The sequence below is a fragment of the Chelonia mydas genome, chromosome 2, assembly GCF_015237465.2.
Source record: "Chelonia mydas isolate rCheMyd1 chromosome 2, rCheMyd1.pri.v2, whole genome shotgun sequence".
In the NCBI taxonomy this organism is placed as follows: domain Eukaryota; kingdom Metazoa; phylum Chordata; order Testudines; family Cheloniidae; genus Chelonia; species Chelonia mydas.
Window position 1 is genome coordinate 42639273 of NC_057850.1, and position 24533 is coordinate 42663805.

The window sequence follows — 24533 nt, forward strand, 5'->3', positions numbered from 1 at the left end:
TTTCACAACTCACTTGTGAAGACCTACACCAGGAACCGATACTCAGACTGCTCCAACCCCACCATCCATATCCGTATGTGGACAGTAGGAGTACTTGGTCCCCCAAATCCTCAACTCTTGGTGAGTTAGGGGAAGACTTCAGTACCCGTGGACTGGGAAGGCTACAGTTCGTACAAGTAGTCTTGGGGAACAAGTAGAGAACATCCATGCCCTGACCCTATTGCGGGAGTTCTCGTGGAAATACCCTGAGAAACCAGGCCCATAGGCTCCTAAGATTCCCTTGAACGTCGCGAATCAGGCACTGAAGCCAAGCCAGTTTCTGGGCAACCTAACAAGTGCAACTTGCCTGTAGTAGGCTGCCAGATTGGATACACAGCCTGATTGGTGGGAAATGTCAGAAGATTGCTCTTTAGTGCAGCAGCAGTAGTTTGGTAGCTGCTCAGAGCCAAAAGCTCTTGCACCTGCTTGTTCCCAGCTTTCTTCCCACCTTGTTCCAGTCCTGCGCCTACCTTGTTCCTGCCTCAGACCCCACCCTGCTCCTTTGCACCCAGCCTTGCTCCTGCCTTGCTGCCCTCCAGATAACCCGTCTCAAGCTTTTGGCTCACATTCCTGACTTCTGATTCCAGCTCTGCCCCTTGGCTCTGGCCGCTGATTCTGGCTCTGATCCTGGGTTCTTATTCCTGCCTACCAACTCCTGCTGTAGCCACTAGGTGTGACTCCTAGTCCAATCACTAGGCATGACCACCCATGTCCTGCTCTCTGCCACACACACACCACGAAAAGTTACAAAGATAGACAACTTGTTAAAAATAGCAGGCCAAGCAGGGCTCAAAATCAGTTATGCTAAAACAAATATCCTTGCAACCCAGATGTCAAGCAGTAATATCACATTAAATGGCAAAAATATCAAGAAAGTACATCAGTTCATTTACTTGGGCAGCACCATATTAGCTAATGGAGACCTCAAAAGGAAGGGACATCAAGGAAAGGAATGACACCCACAACATTTACTTAATTCAGCAATGTATGGAAATTAAAGATATACGGCACCAGAACAAAATAGGGAATTTTCAGTTCAGGTATAATCTTGGTGCTAACATCCGTCTGTGGGAGCTGGAGATCTACTAAAATGCTTGACAGAAAACTAGAGGTCTTCAAGAAGAAGTGCCCATGAAAGTTTCTGGGCATTGGTTGGAAAGACTATTACCAACAAAGAGATCTGAGAAATCACCAACCAGCAGCTCCTTTCCCCCAGGATCAGAAGGAAACGCTGGGCATATTTGGGGCATATACTCCAGGTGCCAAAACAAAGAATCCCACATGAAGCTGTCCAGCAGAAGCCAACTGGTGTGAGAGAAAAACGGTACCCAATAGAAACTTTATGAAGAATTCTTTGCAGGAAGGGCAGAATAGTAGATCTCAATGCCATAGTGCAAATGAAAGCAGCAGCAAATGACAGAGAGGAATAGAAGAGACTATTTTCCACCCTGTGCACCATCATTGGTATGGGAAGGATGTACTGCTACTAAAGGATAATAGGATAATAAGTAATAGCCAACATGGATTTGTCAAGAACATATCATACCAAATCAACCTAATTTCCTTCTTTGATAGGGTTATTGGCCTAGTGGATGGGGGCAAGCAATAAATATATCTTGTTTTTAGTAACGCTTTTGACACAGTCCTACATTACATTCTCATAAGCAAACTAGGGAAATGTGTTCTGTATTAAATTGGGTGCAAAACTGGTTGAAAGACCATACTCAAAGAGCAGTTATCTTTGATTCACTGTCAAAGTGGGAGCACGTATATAAGGGGTGCCTCAGAGCTCTGTCCTGGGTCTGATATGTTTCAACATTTTCAATAATGACTTGGATAATGGAGTGGAGAATATGCTTATAAAATTTGCAGATGACACCTCCAAGTACTTTGGAGAACTGAAAATGACCTTGATAAATTGGAGAAATAGTCTGAAATCAATAAGATGAAATTGAATAAAGAAAAGTAGAAAGTACTACACTTAGAAAGAAAAAATCAATTGCACAACTACAAAATGGGGAATAACTGGGTAGATGACAGGTTTCAGAGTAACCGCTGTGTTAGTCTGTATCCGCAAAAAGATGATAGAACAGCTGAAAAGGATCTGGGGGTTATAGTGGATCACAAATTGAATATGAGTTGACAATGTGATGCAGTTGCAGAAAAAATGCTAGTATCATTCTGGGGTGTATTAACAGGAGTCTTGTAAGTAAGATGTTGGAAGTAATTTTCCAGCTTTATTCAATACTAGTGAGGCCTCAGCTGGACTACTGTGTCCAGTTTTGGACACCACACATTTTTCTTAATGTGGATAAATTGGAGGGCAATAAACGTTTAGGAAAACCTGACATATAGGAAAGGTTAAAAATACTGGGCCTGTTTAGTCTTGAGAAAAGTAGACTGAGGGGGAACCTGATAGTCTTCAAAGGCTGTTATAGAGGATGGCGTTCAACTGTTTGCCTTGTCTGCAGATGGTAGGACAAGAAGTAATGGGCTTAATCTGCAGCAAGGGAGAGTTAGGTTAGATATTAGGAAAACCTGTCTAACTATAAGCATAGTTAAGCCCTGGAATAGGCTTCCAAGGAAGGTCGTGGAATCCCTGTCATTGGTTTCTAAAAACAGGTTAGACAAACACCGGTCAGGGATGGTGTAGGGCATACTTGGTCCTGCCTCAGCACAGAGGGCTGGACTAGCTGAGCTCTGGAGGTAACTTTCAGCCCTACATTTCTATGATTCCCTCAGTTATCCTACTAAAATGTCAGCTGCAAAAGGTATAATTAGATTGACATTAAAGTTAACATCCATAGCCTTTAGAGCAGCAGGACCCAAACCTTTGAAGGCTGTGCCCACCTTACTCCATCTATTCCTCCCCAACACCCCCCCACATCGGGGCTGGGGCGGTGGCCATGGCTTGAGGTAAGGGGGGGCAGGGATAGGGGTAAGGGGGCCAAGGCTGGGGGTGGATCTGGGGCTGGGAACGGGGCCGTGGCCAGGGGCTGAGGCTGGGGGTGGGGGCAGGGGTGGAGCTGCAGCCAGGCTGCGATAAGGGTCAGGGCTGGGAGCGGAGCCAGGCCGAGGCTGGGAGCTGGGGATGCAGCTGGGGGCACGACCAGAGCAGAGATGGGGGTGGGGAGGGGCTGGGTGGTACTCCCTCCCTGTCCCCCATGGGGGCTGGCCCAGGCCCTGCCGCATCCCCCCGGACGTTCCTCTACACCCCCCTAGGAGGGTGGGGTATGCCCCACAGTTTGGGAACCTCTTCTTTGGAGTCAACATTAATTGCGATGAATAGAAGAAGTGTAAACCTATTGCAAGAGTGCAAGAGCTATTGTTTCAGTCTGTGTCTGTGACTCAGAGAGAATACTATGTTCGTTCAGTAAATTTGCTTCACAACTGTAAATGCTAGAAACTTTTTTTTAACATGAAAGCTTAACTTCTTAGAAATTGGTGGGATGGAGAGAGAGAGATAAACACAAGTTGGTTTTATTGCTGTTATTTTTATTACACTGATATAGCTATTGTTAGACTACAGCTAAGTGATTTTACCATTTTTCCTCTACCCTTCATTCTGGATCCATTGTACCTTTGATAGCTGCTCTTCATCCTCTCAGTTCCTAATCTCTGGTTGGGAAGAGAACAGTTTTCTCAAAAATAAATGCCGTAAAGCTCTGTAATAAGCTGGCACAGAATGAAGCAGGAGCAAACAAAGCATGAGTTTACCTCTCATATGTTTCTGATGTCATGTAACTACTTCTTTTAAATCAGAGAAGCAGGAGTGAGCAATACTATTTTCTTCTCCATCCTCTATCCAGTTGTAGATGAGACATTTAGTCTATAGGGTATAGAATCAAGTTTAATTTTATTATAACAATGGTTTGTAAAAATTGCAGTAGAGCCAATGATGAGAGGTTATCAGCCAGATGGCTTGTTTGTTCATTAAAATCTGTGTGCTGGTTCTTGATCTTGTCTTTCTCTGATGCTTTCGGTAATCATAATGAAAATATTGACAAGCTTATTTTTTTTAGTACCTTTTCAAAAAGTCATGCAGCTACCACAGATTAATCTTTTTTAATAGGAAAAAGAATGTAATCCAACTTGTGATGAATGTGAGGAATCCAATCTTTATGAAGGTTTAAGAGATATTTTCCCACAAGATTATACCTCCGCCACTTTCACTGAAACTGACTCAGGAAAATTACAGGTCCTGGCAAAGCTGTTGGCAGCGATCCGTGAACTCAGCCCTTCTGAAAGGTGAGAGAGAAAGAAAGGTAGGAGAGACATATTAGCTACTTTTGAATTTAGATGATCCCTTTGATTTTCCCACTTGCTGTTTTCACACAAACATGATGCCAAAATATTTACCCTTAGGGATCTGTCACTCCCACAGCTACCAAGCATACTTATTCATACGTACGTGTATTCTACTCTACAGCTTTGCTTCTTGTTAAAATTATTAACATAGGAATTACAGCTGGTGGACACTTGTCCAAGTTTCTGTTTTTGTTATTTCTGGACAGTTATCTGGTTGTTTTCTTTTTCATGCTGAGTTCTACCAACTAAGCAGATGTCTCACACTGAAACTACCGTTCTGTGACATACTGCCTGTTACTTGCATAGACTTTCCAGCACTTTGTGTCCCTTGGGGTAATCATTTAATGTGCTCAGTATTTTAAACTGTTCAATAAAATATTTTTTAATTACTAGACTGAGCTCTCTCCCGTATAGTCATGTTTATGACTAGCTATCGTTCAGGGTTTTCCTTTTACTCCATTTTAGGAGACGTTAGCTGTCTATAAGTTCCTTTTCAAAAGAGAATGTCAGGAAGAAGCGCTCCCCAGTGTGTCAGTACAAAGGGAGCTGCTGTCTCCTCCTACTGTTAATTGATAGCAGAGGTTTTCAAACTGTGGGGCATGCCCCCCTAGGGGGGCACAAAGGAACATTCAGTGGGGCAAGCGGGGATGCCAGGCAGCTTGGGCATCAGCCCCATGCAGCAGGGCATGGGGAGGAAGCACCACCTCCACACACTGTTTTTTCAAATTTTTTGAGCTGATCCCCTACTTTGAGTTATAATTTTTGGTTGTGTGCCCTCCCTCCCCCCGAACCCTGACAGGCTGGGTGGCCCACTGAGGTGAGTCAGGGGATGGAGGTGGCTCTCCCTCCCTGAGCCCCACCATGTGGGGCTGGCCCAAGCCATCTGGCCTTGCTGCCTCCCCCCCTGAATGTTCTTCTATGCCGCCCTAGTGGGGCGTGCACCCCAGTTTGAAAACCTGTAAAAGCTGTTGCTAAATGGAAGGCAGAAACCTGGGGGGCATGCGTAATATGTAATCTGCCCCCACATGCCCCCGTCCCCCCCATGTTGCCTCTGTCTATCTCAGACAGGTACACGGTAGACTACATTATTTGGAAAGGGGTACGCAGCTTAAAAAGTTTGAAACCCACTGATTTACAGCTTGTGCTGAGGCATTACTTTGTGACAAGTCTTACTGCTTCAGTTAGACCTCTTCCCCCTTCCCCATTTAGTACAATCTTCCCCAGAGATTAAAGGGGAAGTTTGTAAATCTCTGAAACCAAGTGATTCTGGAGTAGGGTGACCAGATAGCAACTGTGAAAAAACGGGACGGGGGGTGGGAGATAATAGGTGTCTATATAAGAAAAAGCCCCAAAAAACAGGACTGTCCCTATAAAAATGGGACATCTGGTTACCCTATTATGGACTAATAAGTGTATCAGATAAAACATTGATGTAGTAGAAGTAAGTGGGAGATCAATAGCTCAAAAGACCTGGAGACCAGTTTACCAGAAATATCTGTAATATTTACAAAGCCATTTGCCCTCCTTTTTCCCTCATCCCATTTTATCCAAACCCCAGCTTGGAGAGGAGGAATTTTCTTCAGATGAATGCCCCCATTTAGCTCATCTGTAATTCTCCTACTCAGAAATCTCTCAAATTGTGTGGTGATGTTCACAGAAGCGGAGCCACATACAGGTGCATATAGTTCCTCTTACAAGACCTAGTTTGTGTAAGTAGAAATTTTATAATCCAATCTCTGTGCTTGGTCCTGTTTGTACATTAAGCAAAATCCTGTTGAAAAAATAACTTTTTAATAATTTATTTGAATGCTTCACAGTAGGTCTGACATGTCTTTATTTGCAATGTCAAATATTTCATTTTTAAAGAGAGGTGAGTAAAGTCAGGCTGATGTGCAATTTTTGTCTGAGTTGTGATTTGATTTCTTCAGTTGTCTACAATAAATAAATATAATGCTTCATTAGATTTAACTACTTATGCACAACATAACAAGTTCTTTGTTTCTCTGATTGACAGAATTGTGTTGGTATCTAATTATACACAGACACTGAATATTTTGCAAGAGATGTGCAAACATTATGGATACTCTTATACAAGACTCGATGGACACACTCCTGTCTCCCAGAGGCAACAGATTGTGGATAGTTTTAATAATAATTTCCGTTCAGCATTTATCTTTTTGCTGAGTTCGAAGGCTGGCGGTGTAGGTCTGAACCTTGTTGGAGCATCTCATTTAATTTTGTATGACATTGACTGGAATCCAGCCACAGATATTCAGGTTTGATACAGTTATGTGTATCAGGGACGGGATGTGGACCAAATGGGGTTTTAATTGATGAGGAGATAGATTCTAAAATGTCAGACCTTAAATCTCTCACTGGTCCATTATTGAATATTGCTCAGCCTGCATCTAGACAAGTGTAATTATGTGGGGAAGGAGAAAAAATGTGTCTGGCAGATTGTTTAAATTAGCTTTGTCTCCATATCAGAAACACATCTGAAGGATTTCCATGCAACTTTATCCATATCGATCAGCTGTTGGGTCTCTTTTTGTATTGTGACATTCAGCCAGGAGATGCTTGTCTCTAGTTTGAATATTCAGGGTAAAATTAAATTAGAACAGCTGATTGGGATAAACAAGGAGCATAAAGTGTAGGGGAATAAATCTCTGGTCTCCCTGGAGGGGTTTCTTATAAGGCCCAGTCTTCTGTTGACTTTGATTTTCTAGTAGAATGGCCATCATCTCTTTCTTATGTTTCCCAAAAGAAAATGAAATTAAAACTGATAATTTTGTGTGGTGTGTGCTGGTGAAGAGGGAACTCAGCTACATCTGAGCTAAGGGCGGGTCCTGAGTAGCATGAAGAAAGGGACAAAATCAAATGGCAGCAGATGTTACACTAAATCAAATGGCAGCAGATGTTACAAGAAAAAAATAAAGTTACTGCTATTCTTGTAATGATTGTGGTAACTCTGTGGGTATTGTTTTATCTGGCATAAGAGTGCTTGGATAAAACTTTTTTTTAACAAATTTTAAATGTCTTTAAAAAGAATTTCTTACAATTTCAATAAATCACCTCAGATTGTACAGTAATGGTAATTGCCTATCACCTGCATGGAACTCAGAGGCTTTGCTCTTGTTCCTGATCTTCATCAGCACCATCATGTGGTCACTTGTCGTACTGCTTGAAACACAGTCTAGTAAAATCAGCCACAAATATTACAGCTTGCGCTTTGTGCACATATGCTGAATATGTACTTGTAACCCTTAAATTGTTGCCAAAAATTCACTTAAGTGAACGCTGTCAAGTAATTTTTTAAGATTTAAAGGTTTTGTGCAAAAACTGATTTTCCAAACCCAACTGAAATGGATGTTTTCACTGTTTTTATAAATATTGAAAAAAAGTATTGGGGGGAGGAACTTAAACGCCTGTGCAGTGTTAGAAACCTAAATCCAATAGAGTCATGCTAATATCTGAAAACCTCAAGTGAAACTAGGGCTAGCAGAAATGAAATTTCATGTGGTAATCTAGGCAAGGTGAGAGGCAGAGAGTAAATGTTAGAAGCAAATTAGATTTTAAAAATTTTTCAGATTTAATAACCTAAGATTTAATAGTAATACAGATAAAATTTTCCAAAAAATTGTCTTTATTTTAACAGTGTCCCTTTAAGGAGCTAGCAAGTGCTAAGAACTTGATTAGAAAAGAATAAACGTTTTAGCTAATGTTCTTTGTGTAATGAGATTTCAAATAACATCATTACCTTTTTATCTTCTTTAGGCAATGGCCAGGGTGTGGAGAGATGGTCAGAAACACACTGTGCATATTTACAGACTGCTAACTACAGGTCAGAAATATTATAAATGTAAATGCTACTCTAACATAGGCTGGAGGGAGGCAAATCTTGGCAAGTATAAGAAGAGGGTGGGGCACTTTTGGAAATCGCATAAACATATGGCTTGGCTTGGCTTGGCTTTGCTTTGCTTATATTGCCATTAGAAAGGGTTCAGAGAAGGGCAACTAAAATGATTAGGGGTTTGGAACGGGTCCCATATGAGGAGAGATTAAAGAGGCTAGGACTTTTCAGCTTGGAAAAGAGGAGACTAAGGGGTGGATATGACAGAGGTATATAAAATCATGAGTGGTGTGGAGAAAGTGAATAAGGAAAAGCTATTTATTTGTTCCCATAATATAAGAACTAGGGGCCACCAAATGAAATTAATGGGCAGCAGGTTTAAAACAAGTAAAAGGAAGTTCTTCTTCACACAGCGCGCAGTCAACCTGTGGAACTCCTTGCCTGAGGAAGTTGTGAAGGCTAGGACTATAACAGGGTTTAAAAGAGAACTGGATAAATTCATGGAGGTTAAGTCCATTAATGGCTATTAGCCAGGATGGGTAAGGAATGGTGTCCCTAGCCTCTGTTTGTCAGAGGGTGGAGATGGATGGCAGGAGTGAGATCACTTGATCATTACCTGTTAGGTTCACTCCCTTTGGGGCACCTGGCATTGGCCATTGTCGATAGACAGGATACTGGGCTGGATGGACTTTTGGTGTGATTCAGTATGGCCCTTCTTATGTTCTTATGCTTTGCTCTGATTATTCTTTTAGTAACTGAAGGTAATACTCCAACATTTCCAATTATGCAATTATCAGGTAACTGGAATCTACCTTTAGAAATACTGGTCTAAAATTAATCTTATGTATATGATGTTTTTCAATGCAGGTTCAATAGAAGAAAAGATCTATCAGAGACAGATCAGCAAGCAAGGCCTTTCTGGGGCAGTTGTAGACCTTTCCAAGACATCTGAACACATCCGTTTTTCCATTGAGGAACTTAAAAATCTCTTTATACTACATGAAGATTCCAGCTGTGTTACCCATGACCTGCTTGAGTGCAACTGTATGGGAAAGAAAGACCATCAAAGTGAGCTTTCTGTTCTTTATCTCTTTGGCACTTGCAGGGTTTGTCCATCCATTTCCAGTGACACCCATTACAAGAGGATTAAAGTAATGAAATTCTTTATTGGATCCTCATGATATTGCCTTATGCCTGATTTTATTTTCAAATCCACAGGACCCTTTCATCAGCTGATGATGAGAAAAGATTCATTCCTTGAACTAATGACCTCTACTTTTAACAGCCTCTTAAATCCCTAAACCAATCAGGGCAAATTGGACTAGTGACAATGGTTATAATCAGGCAAGATAATTTATGAAACTCAGAGAAAGAAAGTATCAAGAGCAAGAATGATTAGATGATACAAACAAGGGACTAGATTATCAATTATCAATTGGTGTAAATCACTGTCGCACTATTGATTTGACTGGGACTGTACCAGCTTACATCAGTTGAGGATCTGGCCAAAGGTGTAGTAGTGCCCAAAGTACAGACAATCATTTGTGGCAAGGTCACTGTCTAAAATTGGAAAAGAGTGATTAGAACAGTCAGCAGAAAGGTGCAAAAATAGACCCCCTAGCTTCAGTCTGCCCTATGCCAAGGATATAAATAGTGCCATCTCCATTAGTGTTCCTAATACCTCCCTTTTCCATTCTTTCTTTGCGGTGTGGTGTTTAATACCTTTTTGCATATAGCTGATTTAAATTAGGGATAGGATTTTTTGTTTTCATATTTTTTTTTGAAATGTCTTAATCTTGTTTTCATTAAGGTCGCTCTCCATCAGGTCTAACCTTTATGACAGACCCAGCGTCTAAGAAACAGGTGCATCTGTTGCCCCAATAAGTTCCCTTCTTCTGATGGGCATGACACGCTCATCTATAATAGCGCTACTAGTGTGATAATGGTGCAAATGCTGATCTCCTCTAAATAGACACTCTCTGCTATCATATTAATGAGACCCAAAGAAATATCTACAACATTTTTAAATTGAATTTTAACAGCACTAAGTAAAAATGCAGGTGGTGAGAATTATTCTTCTAAAATCCTCCAAAGACTTCCATCTAAATGTGTGTCGTCTTACCAGCAGATGCAGACAGGAAATTAAGCAATTAAAAAAGGGGTTGACCCTGTTTGGTTGTTTATATGTTTCCAGCAGATAGACTAGAGTTTTGCTCATTTCTCCTCTCCTCCCCTTCTCACCTAAAATCTGGCAGAGGTTGTATAGTTAAGATAGGGTGCTTTTATAGTGAAGAGTTTTTTGTTTTTCACTTTACTTTTGGTTAAAGCACTCTGACAAGCAATCCGCGGATTTCATTGTCTTTGTGTTCTTTTCATGGCTGAAAAGCTGGAGCTTCAGTTCTTGAGGGGGAAATGGAGCTCATGTGAGCTGGTAAAATATACCTAGAGGATCCAGCTCAATGTTTTCTATGGGCACTCGCACAGGGCCTGTTTTTTACCTAATATCCTGATAGTGACTTGATCAAGAGCTACAGTTACAGGAGTATTGTAGACCTTCCCAGAGGGAAAAAAATTGCGCGCACACCCTGATTTTGTCCAAGTAGTTATGGAGATGTCAGAGAGTGCAAGCTGTTTGCATTATGCTTCTCATATAGAGTTCTGCCAGTTTTTCCCATCCCAGGGATGAAAGGGAATACTCTGACAAGGGAGAGCATATAGGCAGCACACACTTAGATAGAGTAAGATGCAAGAGCCAAAAAATACCATTATAGAAATACTAAAGGTGGATGCTGGTCTGAGGTTACTAGGGTGGGTGGGTGTAGGGGTTCATGAGCCGAGGGGTATTTGTCAGGCTGGTGGAGAGGGGTGCCTGGGAGAGGAAGAGAAGGGGCAGGCTGGTTGGGGGGTGCCTGGAAGAGGAGGGGCAGGATCATGGCGGGTACCTGGAGGGGAAGAAGAGGGGCAGGCTGGTGTGGGGAGGATAGGATTGCCACGTGTCCTGTTTTTGACCAGAATGCCTGGTCGAAAAGGAACCCTGGCAGCTCTGGTCAGCACTGCCTACCGGGCCGTTAAAAATCCAGTCAGCGGTGCAGCAGGGCCAAGGCAGGCTCCCAGAAACAGCGGCATGTCCCCCCTCCAGCTCCTATGCATGGGGCAGCCAGGGGGATCCGCACGCTGCCCCCGCCCCAAGCACTGGCTCTGCAGCTCCCATTGGCTGGGAACTGCAGCCAATGGGAGCTGCGGGGGCAGCGTGCAGAGCTGCCTGGCTTCGTTTCTTCATAGGAGCCGGGGGGGATGGGGGGGCACATGCCTTCTGGGAGCTGCTTGAGGTAAGCGCCACCCAGAGCCTGCACTTCTGACCCCCTCCCACGCCCTGACCACCTGCCCCCGCCCTGATCCCCCTCCCGCCCTTCTGCACCCCAAACCCCCCAGCCCCACCCCAGAGCCCCCAGCCAGAGCCTTCAACGCCCCCCGCACCCCAACCCCTTGCCTGAGTCCTGATCCCTGTCCCACCCTCCCAACCCCTCAGTCCCAGCCCATAGCACCCTCCTGCACCCCAATCACCTTATCCCCAGCCCCACCCCAGAGCCCTCACCGCCAGCCAGAGTCCTCCTCTCCCCCCCCCCCCCGCCCCAGCCCTGATCCCCCTCCAGCCTTCAAAACCCCTCAGTCCCAGCCTGGAGCACCTTCCTGCACCCCAAACCCTTCAGCCCCAGCCCTACCCCAGAGTCTGCACCCCCAGTTGGATCCCTCAACATCCCCCCTGCGCCGTAACCCCTGCCCCAGTCCAGAGCCCCCTCTCACACTCTGAACCCCCCAGCCTGGAGCCCACTCCTGCTCCCCAAATCCCTCATCCCTGGCCCCACACCAGAGCCCACATCCCCAGCCGGAGCCCTCACCCCCCTACACATCCCAACCCCCTGCCCGAGCCTGGTGAAAATGAGCGAGTGAGTGAGGGCAGGGAGAGCAAGAAACAAAGGGAGTCGGGATGTAGTGAGTGGGGGGCGGGGCCTCAGAGGATGGGCGGGGCAGGCTGGTTGGAGGAGGAAGGGCAGGCTGGTTTGGGGTATGTCTGGGAATTGAAGAGGACGGGAATGTTCACGGCTCGCTACTTCCTCTACATCACAGAATTGTGGGAGATGTTGAGCTGCGGAATGGAAAATTTCTTAGCAGTAATTTTCTTCCGGCTAGCAGCATCTCCCACAATTCTTCCTATCCTGTATGGCTTTATTAACCAAAGAACAACATTTAATTTCTATATCTACAGTTTGTGGGCCAAGTAGGCCACTGTACATAGTTCACTGGTTGGGATTCAGGTTATTGTTACTCCTATTCTAAGACGTTCTGCACAGCTCTGGAATGACTCCTGGCAGGAAGCCAGAAAAGGGGGTAGTACCAGCACAGGCTGCAACACTGAACCACTTCCAGAACTGCAGAGAAGAGGGGAATAGCCCATGTGTCACAGAATTGCAGGAGATGCTGCTAGCAGAAAGGAAATGATCAGATAAGAAACTTTCCATTCCATCTACTTGTACCAGGACTTGTACTCTGGGTTGGCAGAGGGGGATTTTTGAGAAATAAAATTAACAAGTAATTTACGTTTTTGTGTATGTGTGGCTTGTATTGGTGTAGAAGGTTGCACTTGCTGTTCTGGAAAATACAATACTGATCCAGACTGAGAATTTTCTTGGTAGTTCTCAATCTCTGTTTCACTTTATCACTTTTCAGATCCTTCTTCAGAAAAGCTCTCTGTGTATAGAGGTTGCCAGCTTGGACAACATCATGAGAGGGCTGATTCAAAGAAACCTCTTTCTATGTCGCAGCTGATGCAATGGAAACACTTTTCGGGGCAGCACCAGACTCTTGCTGATCCCTTCCTTGAAAGAATAAAGACGAGTATTTCTTTTATTTTCCAGAATGTAACCAATCCAGCTACTCCCACCCCATAAAACTAAATTATTTTTCCATGTACATGATGTGCCTTGTACTCACTGGTGCCAGTCTTCAAAGAAAAGGAAAGTATGCAGTTGCCTTTATGTTGCTGCCAAAACTCAGTGTTTTTACGAGGAGGTTTCTGTGTAAATGTACAGCTGTTGATGTTTTTTGTAAAGTTAGAGAGATACCATCAGATTAAAAGTACCTTATTAGTAAATAGTTATAATTGAAAGAATTTTAAAAATTTAATTTGCTTTTCAACACATCTGCTGGTTTGGTATAATAATTAGTAGTGGTTTAAACTATTTTACACAACCTCCTAGTTAGGCCCAAACTACCTGACAGTTTTCTTTCAATGATAATAATACATTAATAATAATAATACAGAGATGACAACTTAGCTGGATGTTAGAAGGTACATTAGGCTATAGTATATATGTGATGTTTACAAATCTCTGACTGGATTTGTCTCTGCACCTGTAAAGATAATGGGCCTGATTCACCACTACATTACTCCAGCTTTACCCCAATATAACTCATGGTTTCAGTGGAGTTACCCCAGCATAAAACTAGAATAGCATAGTGGTCCATCAGACCCAGATTCTGAGACCACAACTTAATTGTGCTTGACCATCTTTTATGAGAAACAGCAGTGCACGGTGCATTTAGTTGGGGAAATTAACATTCTGTGGTTCCCAGCTATACTCAATGCAGGTGCATGTTATTTCTATCTAAATAGATATGACGAACATATTTTTCTGAATCTCAAAGCATTGCATACAATGTAATTGCAGTATAATATTAGGATGATGATTTGTTTCTTTATGTGATCAGGCATAAGAATCTGAAATAGCAATTATAGCTTTAAAAGTACCTTGTGTGGTATCTCAGCTATGCAATTCCTCTCTATAAGAAGAATATTTTATTCACAAATGTGAAAAATGGAATCTTATGAACAAAAATGTGGCATTATTTCCACTAGAAATGTATAGAATACTAGAAGTGTATAGAAAGTGAAATCACTTTTAATAAAATTAAAATTGTAATTCGGAATTCATTGGTATTTATTTATTTGTATTGTGGTAGTGCTGAGGGGCCCTAATCATTGATCAGTGTGTTACGTGCTGTATAAAGACAGAACAGTTGGTAACTATGTTTGGTTTCTGGAGTGTCCACTATAAAGCCCAACCTGCAGGAAATAACTAATTGATTTGTCCTCCATTTTAGTTGTTCACAACATTTAGGGCTCCCATCGCCCTGGTTCCCACTGACTCCACCGTGAATCTATTTTTGATGCATCTGTCATGGTATTTAAGTGCAGAGAATTAATGACAGGAACAAAGAAAGCACTGAACTTTCTAAATGCAATGATTTTGGGTAGTCTAAGTAGGGGAGGGAAGTGAGAGATTGGGGGAGGCACTAAAATGTAAACACTTTAAAAAGACAAGTTCTGTTGGTGTGTGAGTCTATGTCCTCCGTTGAGGATCAGAATGAAATAACCTGGTGCAAATTCTCTATGGTCAAAGCCTTTTATTCTTCCGCATGATCAGTTTATTTTGGTTAATATGCACCCAGATGCTCAGTAACAGTCTAGGCCACTACTGGCTAGAATTCCAGCTCAGCTCTATGCCAGCTGAGAGTTCCCCTGTTGGGGGTGGGAGCTCTCAGCTGGCATAAAGCAGGAGAGCTGGTTTCTGCACCTACCACTTTCTGTTCTGGTGTGTAAGCATGTAGGGGAACTCTTCTCCTTTACACCAATCCTCAGATGGCATATAGTGTCTTGAGCCAAGATCCTCAAAGATATTTAGGCTGGAAGTTAGGAGCCTAAATAACTTTGAGGATCTGTGCCTTAGACCCCAAACTCCACTACCATAGATTAAATCAGCCACACTGTTGCTCTGTCACAGCAGGGCAAAGTGTGCCACAGAATCAGCAAGACATAACAGGCGCCCTGCCACACCTATCCTAGACAAACAGGGCTTGGATGCAGAAGAGAATCTACTCTATTATTCCTGGTACAGTACATATTGCTAAAGAGACTCAAATGCACCATGTTTTGGATTGGGGATTACCCTGATTTTAGGGGGGCACATGTTTGTTTTATTACAAAAATTGTTTGTCTCCATTAAGCTCAGCTCCAAGTGACTGGTTTTCCTGATTCCAGCTTTACTCACCCTGGTTCACATCTTCTTTAATTCAGGTGATGGCAGTGTTGTCTCCCACACATACACATGAACTACCTCATTGTTCATTCATAAATTGACCGTCCAAGTAAAAATTTCTTATGTTTCTATTCAGTTAATACTGCTGCTGGCGGAGCAGACTAAAACTCAGGAGTTTCTAAAATGCCAAATTCAAACAATCTTTGCCAATTGCCCTGGGTTATCATCAGGAATTTGCAAAGTGAGATTTCAGCTTTTGCAGGCCAAATGCATGTGGAAGGAAAGTCGTTCATTCATGTGCTTTCCATGGAATGAAAATTTGATGTAAACTGTGTTTTTCTGTTCATACGCAGTTTAAATAACTGATATGTTGTGGTGTGACCATCTGGGAGGCTGTACAAAGTAACGAGAGAAAACAACTGCTCTACCTTAAAGAGGTTCTGTTACTGAGGGATAAACTTAATACAGGGGTATTTTTAAAAACAGTTGTATGTTAGTATTTACATATCACCAAAAGTGTGATAGGCCCCTTACAGGCAATGGGCAGACCCTGAGAAGAACTGGAAGGGCTTACAACGTAGAATGCAATTCACCAATTTAAAGGAACTAGCTGTGTTAATAAGTAGCTGAGTAAGCATTGCAGAATCAGGCCCTAAATCAATAACACTGACTATTAGTAAAAACAACAAGGAGTCCTTGTGACACCTTAGTTGTTTTTGCTGATACAGACTAACACGGCTACCACTCTGAAACCTGTCACCGTGCAAGCCAACTGACTATTAGGGTACCACTGGGATTGCCCTATGAGAAACCTCTCCAGTTAGATAAATTGGTCAGTGTCATTACCCTTTGGTTATGGCCTTTCACCTGGTTTTCAATCCACATCAAACCTAATTTGAAGTAAACATTTGCCTGTTAATAGTTTCTGCAACTTTCACCTTCTTAAAAAGAAAGGGAGGACTTGTGGCACCTTAGAGACTAACCAATTTATTTGAACATAAGCTTTCATGAGCTACAGCTCACTTCATCGGATGTAGCTCACGAAAGCTTATGCTCAAATAAATTGGTTAGTCTCTATGGTGCCACAAGTCCTCCTTTTCTTTTTGTGAATACAGACTGACACGGCTGTTACTCTGAAACCTTTCACCTTCTTCTAGCCCCTTCACCATATATAACCCAGCAACTTAAATTCTCCCTTTTCTCCCTTTATATTTGTTTGGTTTGACTCACACCACCTTGCCAACGTATACTCCTCACTCTCCACTTTTACATCCCTTTTGAATTGGCCGTAGCTGTCAGTACACTGGGATAAAAACCAACTTGCCTACAAGTCGGTTGGTTTGTTCCTTTCTGCCAAATATATAAACTATTTTTTTTATCTGTTCATTTTATTTGAATAGGTCCCAGTTTTAGTTTAACTAGACTAGGAGTCACCTTGAAGTCACAGCAGTAGCAAAACAGCAGACGGTGCAGCAATTTTCCTGCCTTGTGATTGGCTATTGGAGCTGCATGTCTGTTAAAAGAATGGGTAGATGACCTCTTCAGTTACAAATTACTGTACTGACGTGCAGAAAACCAATTACCAGGTTAGGAGTCATCTGAATGGTGGTGTCTTCAATAGCACAGAACCCCTAATGCCATGTTGGGACATTGATTCACTATTGACTTCAGAGGGATTCATCAGCATCACTCCTTGCATCACTTGTGATTTACTTGCTGGTCTCTCAAGACCTACCCCTTGTAGCTTGTTTGATTTGGTGAGATCACAGAATGGGGTGGGTACAGCTGCACGCAAAGTGCTTGCTATAAAGCAGATAAGATACTCTACTGCTTGACACAAAGATTCTCTTCCCACTCTTCTATGAAAAATCAAAGACTCCCCTTTGTGAAACTGTGGTGAGAACATCCAAACCATCGAACACATAACACAGTGCCCCAATATGGATGCAAAGATGAATTGGATGATATCCACAACATCACAGAAGAGGCATTGAAATGGTTTATGAACCTACAACTGAGACTATATGCTCTGCAATTGCCTTTGTGAAGGAGGGGGGGCAAAGGGGAGCACAGAGACTGGGGGGGGGGGGGTTGGGTTCTCTGCAGATCCTTGGCTTTTTTGTGTCCTACCCACTCTGCATCCCTACCAGTCTAGCGAAGTGGGGTGGAATGAGAATGGCTTCACTGCAGCCAGTGTTTACGTTAATTTGCTTCCCCCATCACCACCACACATGAGTTACATGGCAAGGAAACACATGGCCCTGTGTTCTCATTGCTCTGATTTGGAGAATTTAATATGTGAATAATAGTTGTGCTGATAAGACACTCTAATCTTTGAGCTCCCTTGGCTGGCAGTAGCATTTGCTATTTCGCCTGTTACCCGTCCTTTACCTGACTGCCAAGCCCGGCACGTTGCCCCTTATATGGACTCTACAATCTCACCACTTGACTGTAGAAAACGGTGTTCTCTGTCACTGGTCCAGGCCTCGCTGTGTGTGCAGGGATCTGGCACCACCACATCTAAGTCACACTTCCCTGTAATGGTGCTGAAAACAGTCTTGTCATGGGCTGCATCATTTCTGCCCTGGTTAAGCAGACCAATTGCTCACAGCCATTGCCAGCAAAGGCTCAGTTTGCTAGTGTAGCTGAGGCATTTATCAGCACTTACATATGTGTCTGTCATAGCTTTGTTTTGATTCTACAAGCAAACAAGAACACTGTTAAGGTAGGCTGATAGCAGCTCTCCTGCCCCACAACATGCCTATTTGCCCCATACGTCCACCCCCAGTCTCCCTGGAGCAAGGGAAATGAAGGCAGTTAAACAGCCATGAAAAGGAGAGGGAGGATGGGGAGAGTAGGATCAATTGTGCCCCCCGGCTCTGTGAGAAGGCTTCACTCTCCTTAGCTGCAGTCCCAGTGTGACCAACCTCTTCAGGTCAGTCTGACAAGCATTCCCCTGTAGCCAAGTGCAGGGAGAAGCCGCTGCTCATCAGACACTCCAGGTCCAAGTTTCTCACTCTCCCTGCCCCCTCTTGTAAGTGGGAGGTGGAAGGAGTCGAAGGACTGGTGTCAGAAGATGGCTTAAGGGTGGAGGCAGAGGGAGGAGACTCCTGAGTTGGGGGTGGGAGTGGGGTAACGTGCAGAAAATGAAATCATGGCTGTCGATTGCAGGGATTGAGTGAGGGTGTCAACAGGGGGTTCCTGGCTTTTTCTAGTGCCTTAGTGGTGGTATATGTACTTGTGTTGGTTTTTAACAACTGTTTTGGGGAGGGTGAATTTATACTATACATAGCCTTACAGACTTCTTTAATATATAGTCAGTGTCAGAGTGTCAGAAGTGTTTGAACATCACTGTGGAAGAAAGGGTGAAAGCCAGGCTGTGCTTGGCTTTGGCTGTTTATCAGGAGTTAACACTGCACCAGCCTAATGACAAGGAGACCGTGTTTCACATGCTTTCCCGGAGAGTGTCAAAGCTGTATCCTTAGAGGTCCTTCCTGTATTTGCCACATTGAAATGATATGTAGTCATTCATTTGTTACACTGAGTAGCCTTTCGGGGAGAACTAAACAGACGATAGCAAACCAAGTACTTTTGCAACAGATGTTTCTTCACACAGTTCCCAGCTGCACTCTCCCCATCTGCACATGATGTCCTTCCAACCTTTGCTGTCATCTCACCTGCGCTTGCTAAAATGTCTCTCCTGCATTAGAACATCGTAATAAACCATTTAGGTAAGTAACATTTCTTTCCTGCTCTTCTGAGCTCATGAAAATGAGATTGTGACTCCTGCATTCCTCGGTGATACAAAGTGACCTTCACATGAGCCTTGCCTGAGAATGTTAGTCAGAGAAACAACCTCTGGTTGCTAAGCAATGTCATGCACATTTTATTAATCAAAGTGATCATGCCCTCTGTTTGCTGTCAGTGCCAATACCAAATGGGGAATTCCAAAGAGAAATCCCCACTGCTGCAATGGTGTCACCAGTTAGACAGCCTTTAAAACTGGTAATAAGTCTCTCTCTCTCTCACACACACTCACACACACACACTTTCAGCAAACTTAAATTTCAGCAAAGATAAATTCTGGTAAGGAAAATAAATCTGAAGTATGAGCTGCATAATAATTAACATAGATTTTCTCTACACAAACTGTATGTCTATATCTGCATCATTAGGTGCATTACAAAATCAGGTTTTAAGCATCTCAGAAACACCCAAGGTAGGTAATCTATTGGTTTTGTTTTCTATCACAATTTAGTTTAGATTCCATTCAAAAGTACCAGAGAATGCTTCACAACGGCTTGCAGTCTATGCCTGACAAGCCAATGTGCTGCTGTTGGGATGAAGCAATACATTGTACATATCTGCAGGTGTGATAGAAGAGGGGCAAAGACAACATGACAAACACAGTTGCTGATTTTCAGGGAAGGTAACTGAGCACAGGAAACTGAGAAGTTTAGGAGGTAAGACTTGATTGCCAGTGACAGGGTTAGTTGTCCACCCAAGGCTAGGGACAAGAATGAGTCAGGGAGCCATAAAATAACACTGTTCAATTTTACAGATTGTGGCAATGTTCCCTAGGTACTCAGTTTTCTCAAATTCCCACCCATTTATGCCGGACTGGAGAACCCTAATCTAGAGATCTGCAAATCCATGGATATCCGCTTTATATTGCAGATATCTGCATCTGCAGACCATTTTTGCAGATTGCGAATGGACACAGAGCCAGATTTTATATCTAAAGCCCTGCAATTCTGACGACATCCACTTTATAGCTGCCGATATCCACAGATCATTTTTGGGGATCACGGATCAGATGCGAACACAAATTTTGTATCCACACAGGGCTCTCCCCTAATCACCTCCTTGCCAAGTCCCAAACTCCCCAGTTCCCTTCTGTGACCTTTGAGAATGAAGGATTTTACCCCAGGTCCTATCCCAGCAACTTCATCAGTCACCAAATGGGCAGGAGCTAAACCACATAAACCTTAGAAGAAAAAACTAAGTGAACCTTCCATATACAGCCATATATTCCCAGAAGTTGTAGAATGAGGGTACAATGCAATGAACCCCTAAATAGGAGAAATCTAGCTCAGCTAATGAAAAACAGTCCCAAGTGCCCCTCCAAAATTGTTGGGTGTGGAACATGCCTACAAAGAACATTTCAGTTAAAAAGAAAAAGGTAAGCTTAGGAAACTTGGGAAATCCAAGTTAAGGTTTCAATTACAACAAACACATACCAGCCACTGGAGAGGGTCAGATAAGGTCCTCTGAACAAACTTAATGTCTTCATGTCGCTAGGTCACCCAAATAACCTTAACTCTGACCCCATGTTGCTATCCTTAGTATACCCAGAAATGTAGAGACACAGTTTTCTTATAAGAACACACAGATTCAGTTACTTCATTTACCTCATCCCCGAAAGGCCCCAAATGACCTAACACCAAACTACCTGAGACACTGCTTCTTTCTCTGAGCCAGACTGACTTTCTTATCCTTAGTGGAGGTGCTCAAGCTAGAGCTACCACGATTTAAAGGAGACAGCTGGCAGGGCGGTTCTCCATGGAGGACCTTTTACTGTGGAATTCACAGCCTCTGGTCTGAAATAACCTGAATATGTTGACATTCAGGACCTGCAGCCAGGATCATCTAATTAGATGGGGATCTACCAGGCTTTTGGGGTGGGGTGGGAGGGGATGCCTGGTTGGTATGCTCAGAGAGATGGGGTAATTTTAAAGTTAACTGACTTGGTGTGGGTTATGTGGGGCAGAGGCAAGTAATCAGCTGATCTAATATCTGTACTATACTGTATATATTTCTGTAAAAGGCACTTTTTTCTTTATTGTATAATATTGAATGTAATAATTATAATAAATAATAAACCAGAATCTTACACACTACAGTGTAATTTAAACCAAACTGCACCAGTGTTTATGTCTCTAACTCCAAGGATTCCTGCCTTCTCTAAAGCTGTATGTAGTTCCCACTACTTCCAAAAGGTGAGCATCGCCTATTAGATCGATGTTATTAGCCATAGTTAGCATATCTACAGATTCAAATTACTTAGGCCACAAACTGCAGATATTAGCCTAGATCCTTCAATGATTGGACAGAAAAGTTGAGACCAAAGTTTAGTGTGGCTGCTAAAGATCACACTTAGGGTACGTCTGTTTTGCAGCCAGGGGTGAATGGCAGCTTGTGTAAGGCAGCTAGCGCACTAGAAAAGGGAAGTGAAGCTGTGGTGTCATGGACTTCAGCGCAGGCTGTACGAATGGGTAAATACCCAGGAGGGTCAGGTGGGCTTGTGCAGCCCACGGCATCGATGGTTTTAGCAAGTTTGCTAGATCTCAGGTAGCATGGGTACATCTACATACGCTGCCATTCAACCACTGGCTGCAATGTAAACATACCTTTGGCTCAGAGACAAACATCTGTAAAACCAATGCTGTGTACTTGCAACACTCCAGATGGAAACTTTAGAAGTACAGTTTTTTTTTTCCAAATAGAATGTGACAGACAGGCTGCAAACTTCTTGAAGCTCTTAGCAGTATGAAAATGTACTTACAAACTCATGCAGGAAAATACTTTAATAAAACCCTCCCACATCTTACAGAGCAGGACTAGAGAAGGCTGGGTGGGAAATGGGAGACTGATGATGGTCTGGGGCAGAGTTAAAGTTGTTTGAGTAGCCTGATCCCAAGAACATTTGGCCTTATATAAATAAAGTAGAAAGGAAATACAGTCTACTGAAAAATACAGTAATTGGTGTGGAAGTATAACATTGTATAAGTATAACGTTGTATAAGGGGACATGCTGGATACATTGTATATGAGAGGGCATGCCAAAACATGTTACAAAGTATCTGAGGGAGCACACGTATGGACAGTTAGCTTTTGAATGGAGAAGCAATTAAGATAGAGCCAGCACGTCTAAGAAGCAGGCATCAGAATGGAAGGTGTGAAGGGCAATTAGTTAAGTTAACTGGAAGCTGTTAAAGGAGATTGTTAAGGGTGGCAGGTAATTGAAGATACGTGACTGGTCTCAGGGATCTCGAAGGGTGGTGACTAAAATCTTTTTCTTTTTTTGTCTGTAACTTCTCTGTAACTTGTTCTCCAAAAAACTGTATAAATTAAAAGACACAAGCCCCACTCGAGGGACTCACTTCTAAATGTATTAGCAGAGCAGCTTTGCTAATAAAACAGAGTGGTCTGATAAATTGTGAGTCTGAGTCAAACTTTGACATTGGTCTAAAGAAAGCATACTGCAGGCAGTTAGGAATATTATTAATAATATTTTACTGCTTTCAACTAAGACTCAGAGATACCTTTCTTAATGGCAGGTGTTCTTTGATATATAATATAACTAAAATGGACTGCTCAGACTTTTGGGAGGTCAAATGCCCTACTTACCACAAGAAGCAAATCAGTTTTTGGTAAAATGAAGGCCCACTTTGTGAGATACGGCATTCCGGACATGGCATGCACTGACAACAGACTCCAATTTGCCTCAGAAGAATTCAAAGAATTTGCACACAAATGGAGTTTGACCGTCACACCTCCTCCCCAGCATACCCACAGAGTAATGGTAGGGTGGAATCAGTTGTGGAAACAGCTAAGAGAGAGTTACTCATGGCTGTTTCTTCTGATTTGGCCCTCTTGTTAGCATTTTTGGCAAACTGGAATACCCCATCACAGGGGTGCCAAAGCAGTCCAGTGCAGGCACTGATGGGGTGACGGAGGGCTGGTTTGTTACAGCCAGCAGGATGGGAACATTGCTGAGAGGAAATGGCCAACAGTCAGAGAAAGCAGGCACTAGAGTACATCAGGTCAGCCAAAGACTTACTGGCCTTGGAAACGGGCACTCCTGTGAGGATCCAGTCATGAGAGAGAGACACTGGAAGCAGCGCACCGAAGGAGCTGTGAAGCGGGTGCTGGAGCACCTAGGACATACAAAGTGATTATGTAAGAGGGACAAGTGATCCAAAAGAACAGGAGTCACTTAAGAGCCAGCAGACAGAAGACCCAGAGAAAGACTGCAGAGATCAGAACAGAGAGACAGAGAACCAGCTGGAGGCCTCCCCCACAGGGAGGGAGAAGACTTCATAGAGAGATAGTGAGCTAGGCTTGGTGACAGGGAGACAGACAGAGGTCATCCCATGTAGTTGTCTGTTGAGGAGACTAAACTATCTCAGAGACTAGTCAGCTGAGTCTGTCATAAAGATGAGATTCCAACTTGGCTATGTGCTAGCAATCTCTGGCTGAAGGGGGCCTGAGAATCAATTATTTGTTTTTAATGTTTGTATGAAAACATCTGTGAAATAGAAAAGCTGTATCATGATCAGTGGAACTGGAGTCAGAGGGCTATTGTTCCCCAGAGGAGCTGTTATTGACAGGACACCAGTGGAACAGGGAATGTAGAAGTTATGCTGGAAGGAACTCAGCTGCATGGACGGAGCAGTGCACAGAACTGAATAGAGTTTCCCTTGTTCAACTTAACCTGCATGAATGAAACAACAGTCCCCTGGTTAGGGCACTCACCTGAGGGATGGCAGATCTCCGTTCAAATCCCTACTCCCCGTAGGCAGAGTGGGGACTTGAACTGGCGGTCTCCCACATCCCAAGTGAGTACCCTAACCTCTAGGCTAAAAATTATGAGGAGACTTGTGCCTGCTCCAGCTTGTGTGAGCTTACCAGTAGGGTCCTGATCTGGTTGGCCAGCTCAGAGTATGCTTATTGGATTGGGCCCTGCAGGTGAGTTAGGTGGAAGAACACCTATCTTTCCCCAGGTCATGCTTCACCCTTGGTCTTACGCATCTGGACACCTAGAGTGGTGCTGCAGTGATTATGCCCAGAGGCAGAAACTTTTACTGCAACAACCCACGTGTTGAGCGAGTGTAGGAGCCTCAGGCTACGGGTTTTGGCAGCAGCTGAACAGAGGCTTTGTGAATGCCAGTGGGGTCTGATTCTGGGATTTAGATGCCTAAAGTGGCAGTTAGGCGCCTAAGCCTGTAGGGTCTTTAGGTGCCCACAGAGTTAGGTGGCAGCTGAGCAGGGTTTTGTGAATGCTAGTAACACCTAAACGTTGGACTTAGGCACTCAAGTCCCCCCTCTGAATGCCATCCTTTGTGCCGAAAAGAAATGCAATATATAGGAGGTATGTTTTCATTATGTCTGATAAAAATAAGGCTGAAATGATACACCAACATGCAACCAGGGTGGGCCAATATCTTTGTGAATCC

At 43.3% G+C, this 24533-nt stretch overlaps 1 protein-coding gene across 3 annotated transcripts in view; it reads left to right on the top strand.

Moving 5' to 3' along the window:
• RAD54B (RAD54 homolog B) overlaps positions 1-14178 on the top strand; it is a 122789-nt gene extending 108611 nt beyond the window's left edge. For all 3 annotated transcript variants that reach the window (XM_037892286.2, XM_043539348.1, XM_043539346.1), the window contains 5 exons: positions 4112-4287; positions 6362-6623; positions 8122-8188; positions 9065-9265; positions 12926-14178. In XM_037892286.2, the coding sequence (XP_037748214.1) occupies positions 4112-4287; positions 6362-6623; positions 8122-8188; positions 9065-9265; positions 12926-13146 (927 nt within the window). In that variant the 3' untranslated portion in view covers positions 13147-14178. The remainder of the gene's footprint in view (positions 1-4111; positions 4288-6361; positions 6624-8121; positions 8189-9064; positions 9266-12925) is intronic.
• The last annotated feature ends 10355 nt before the right edge of the window (positions 14179-24533 follow it).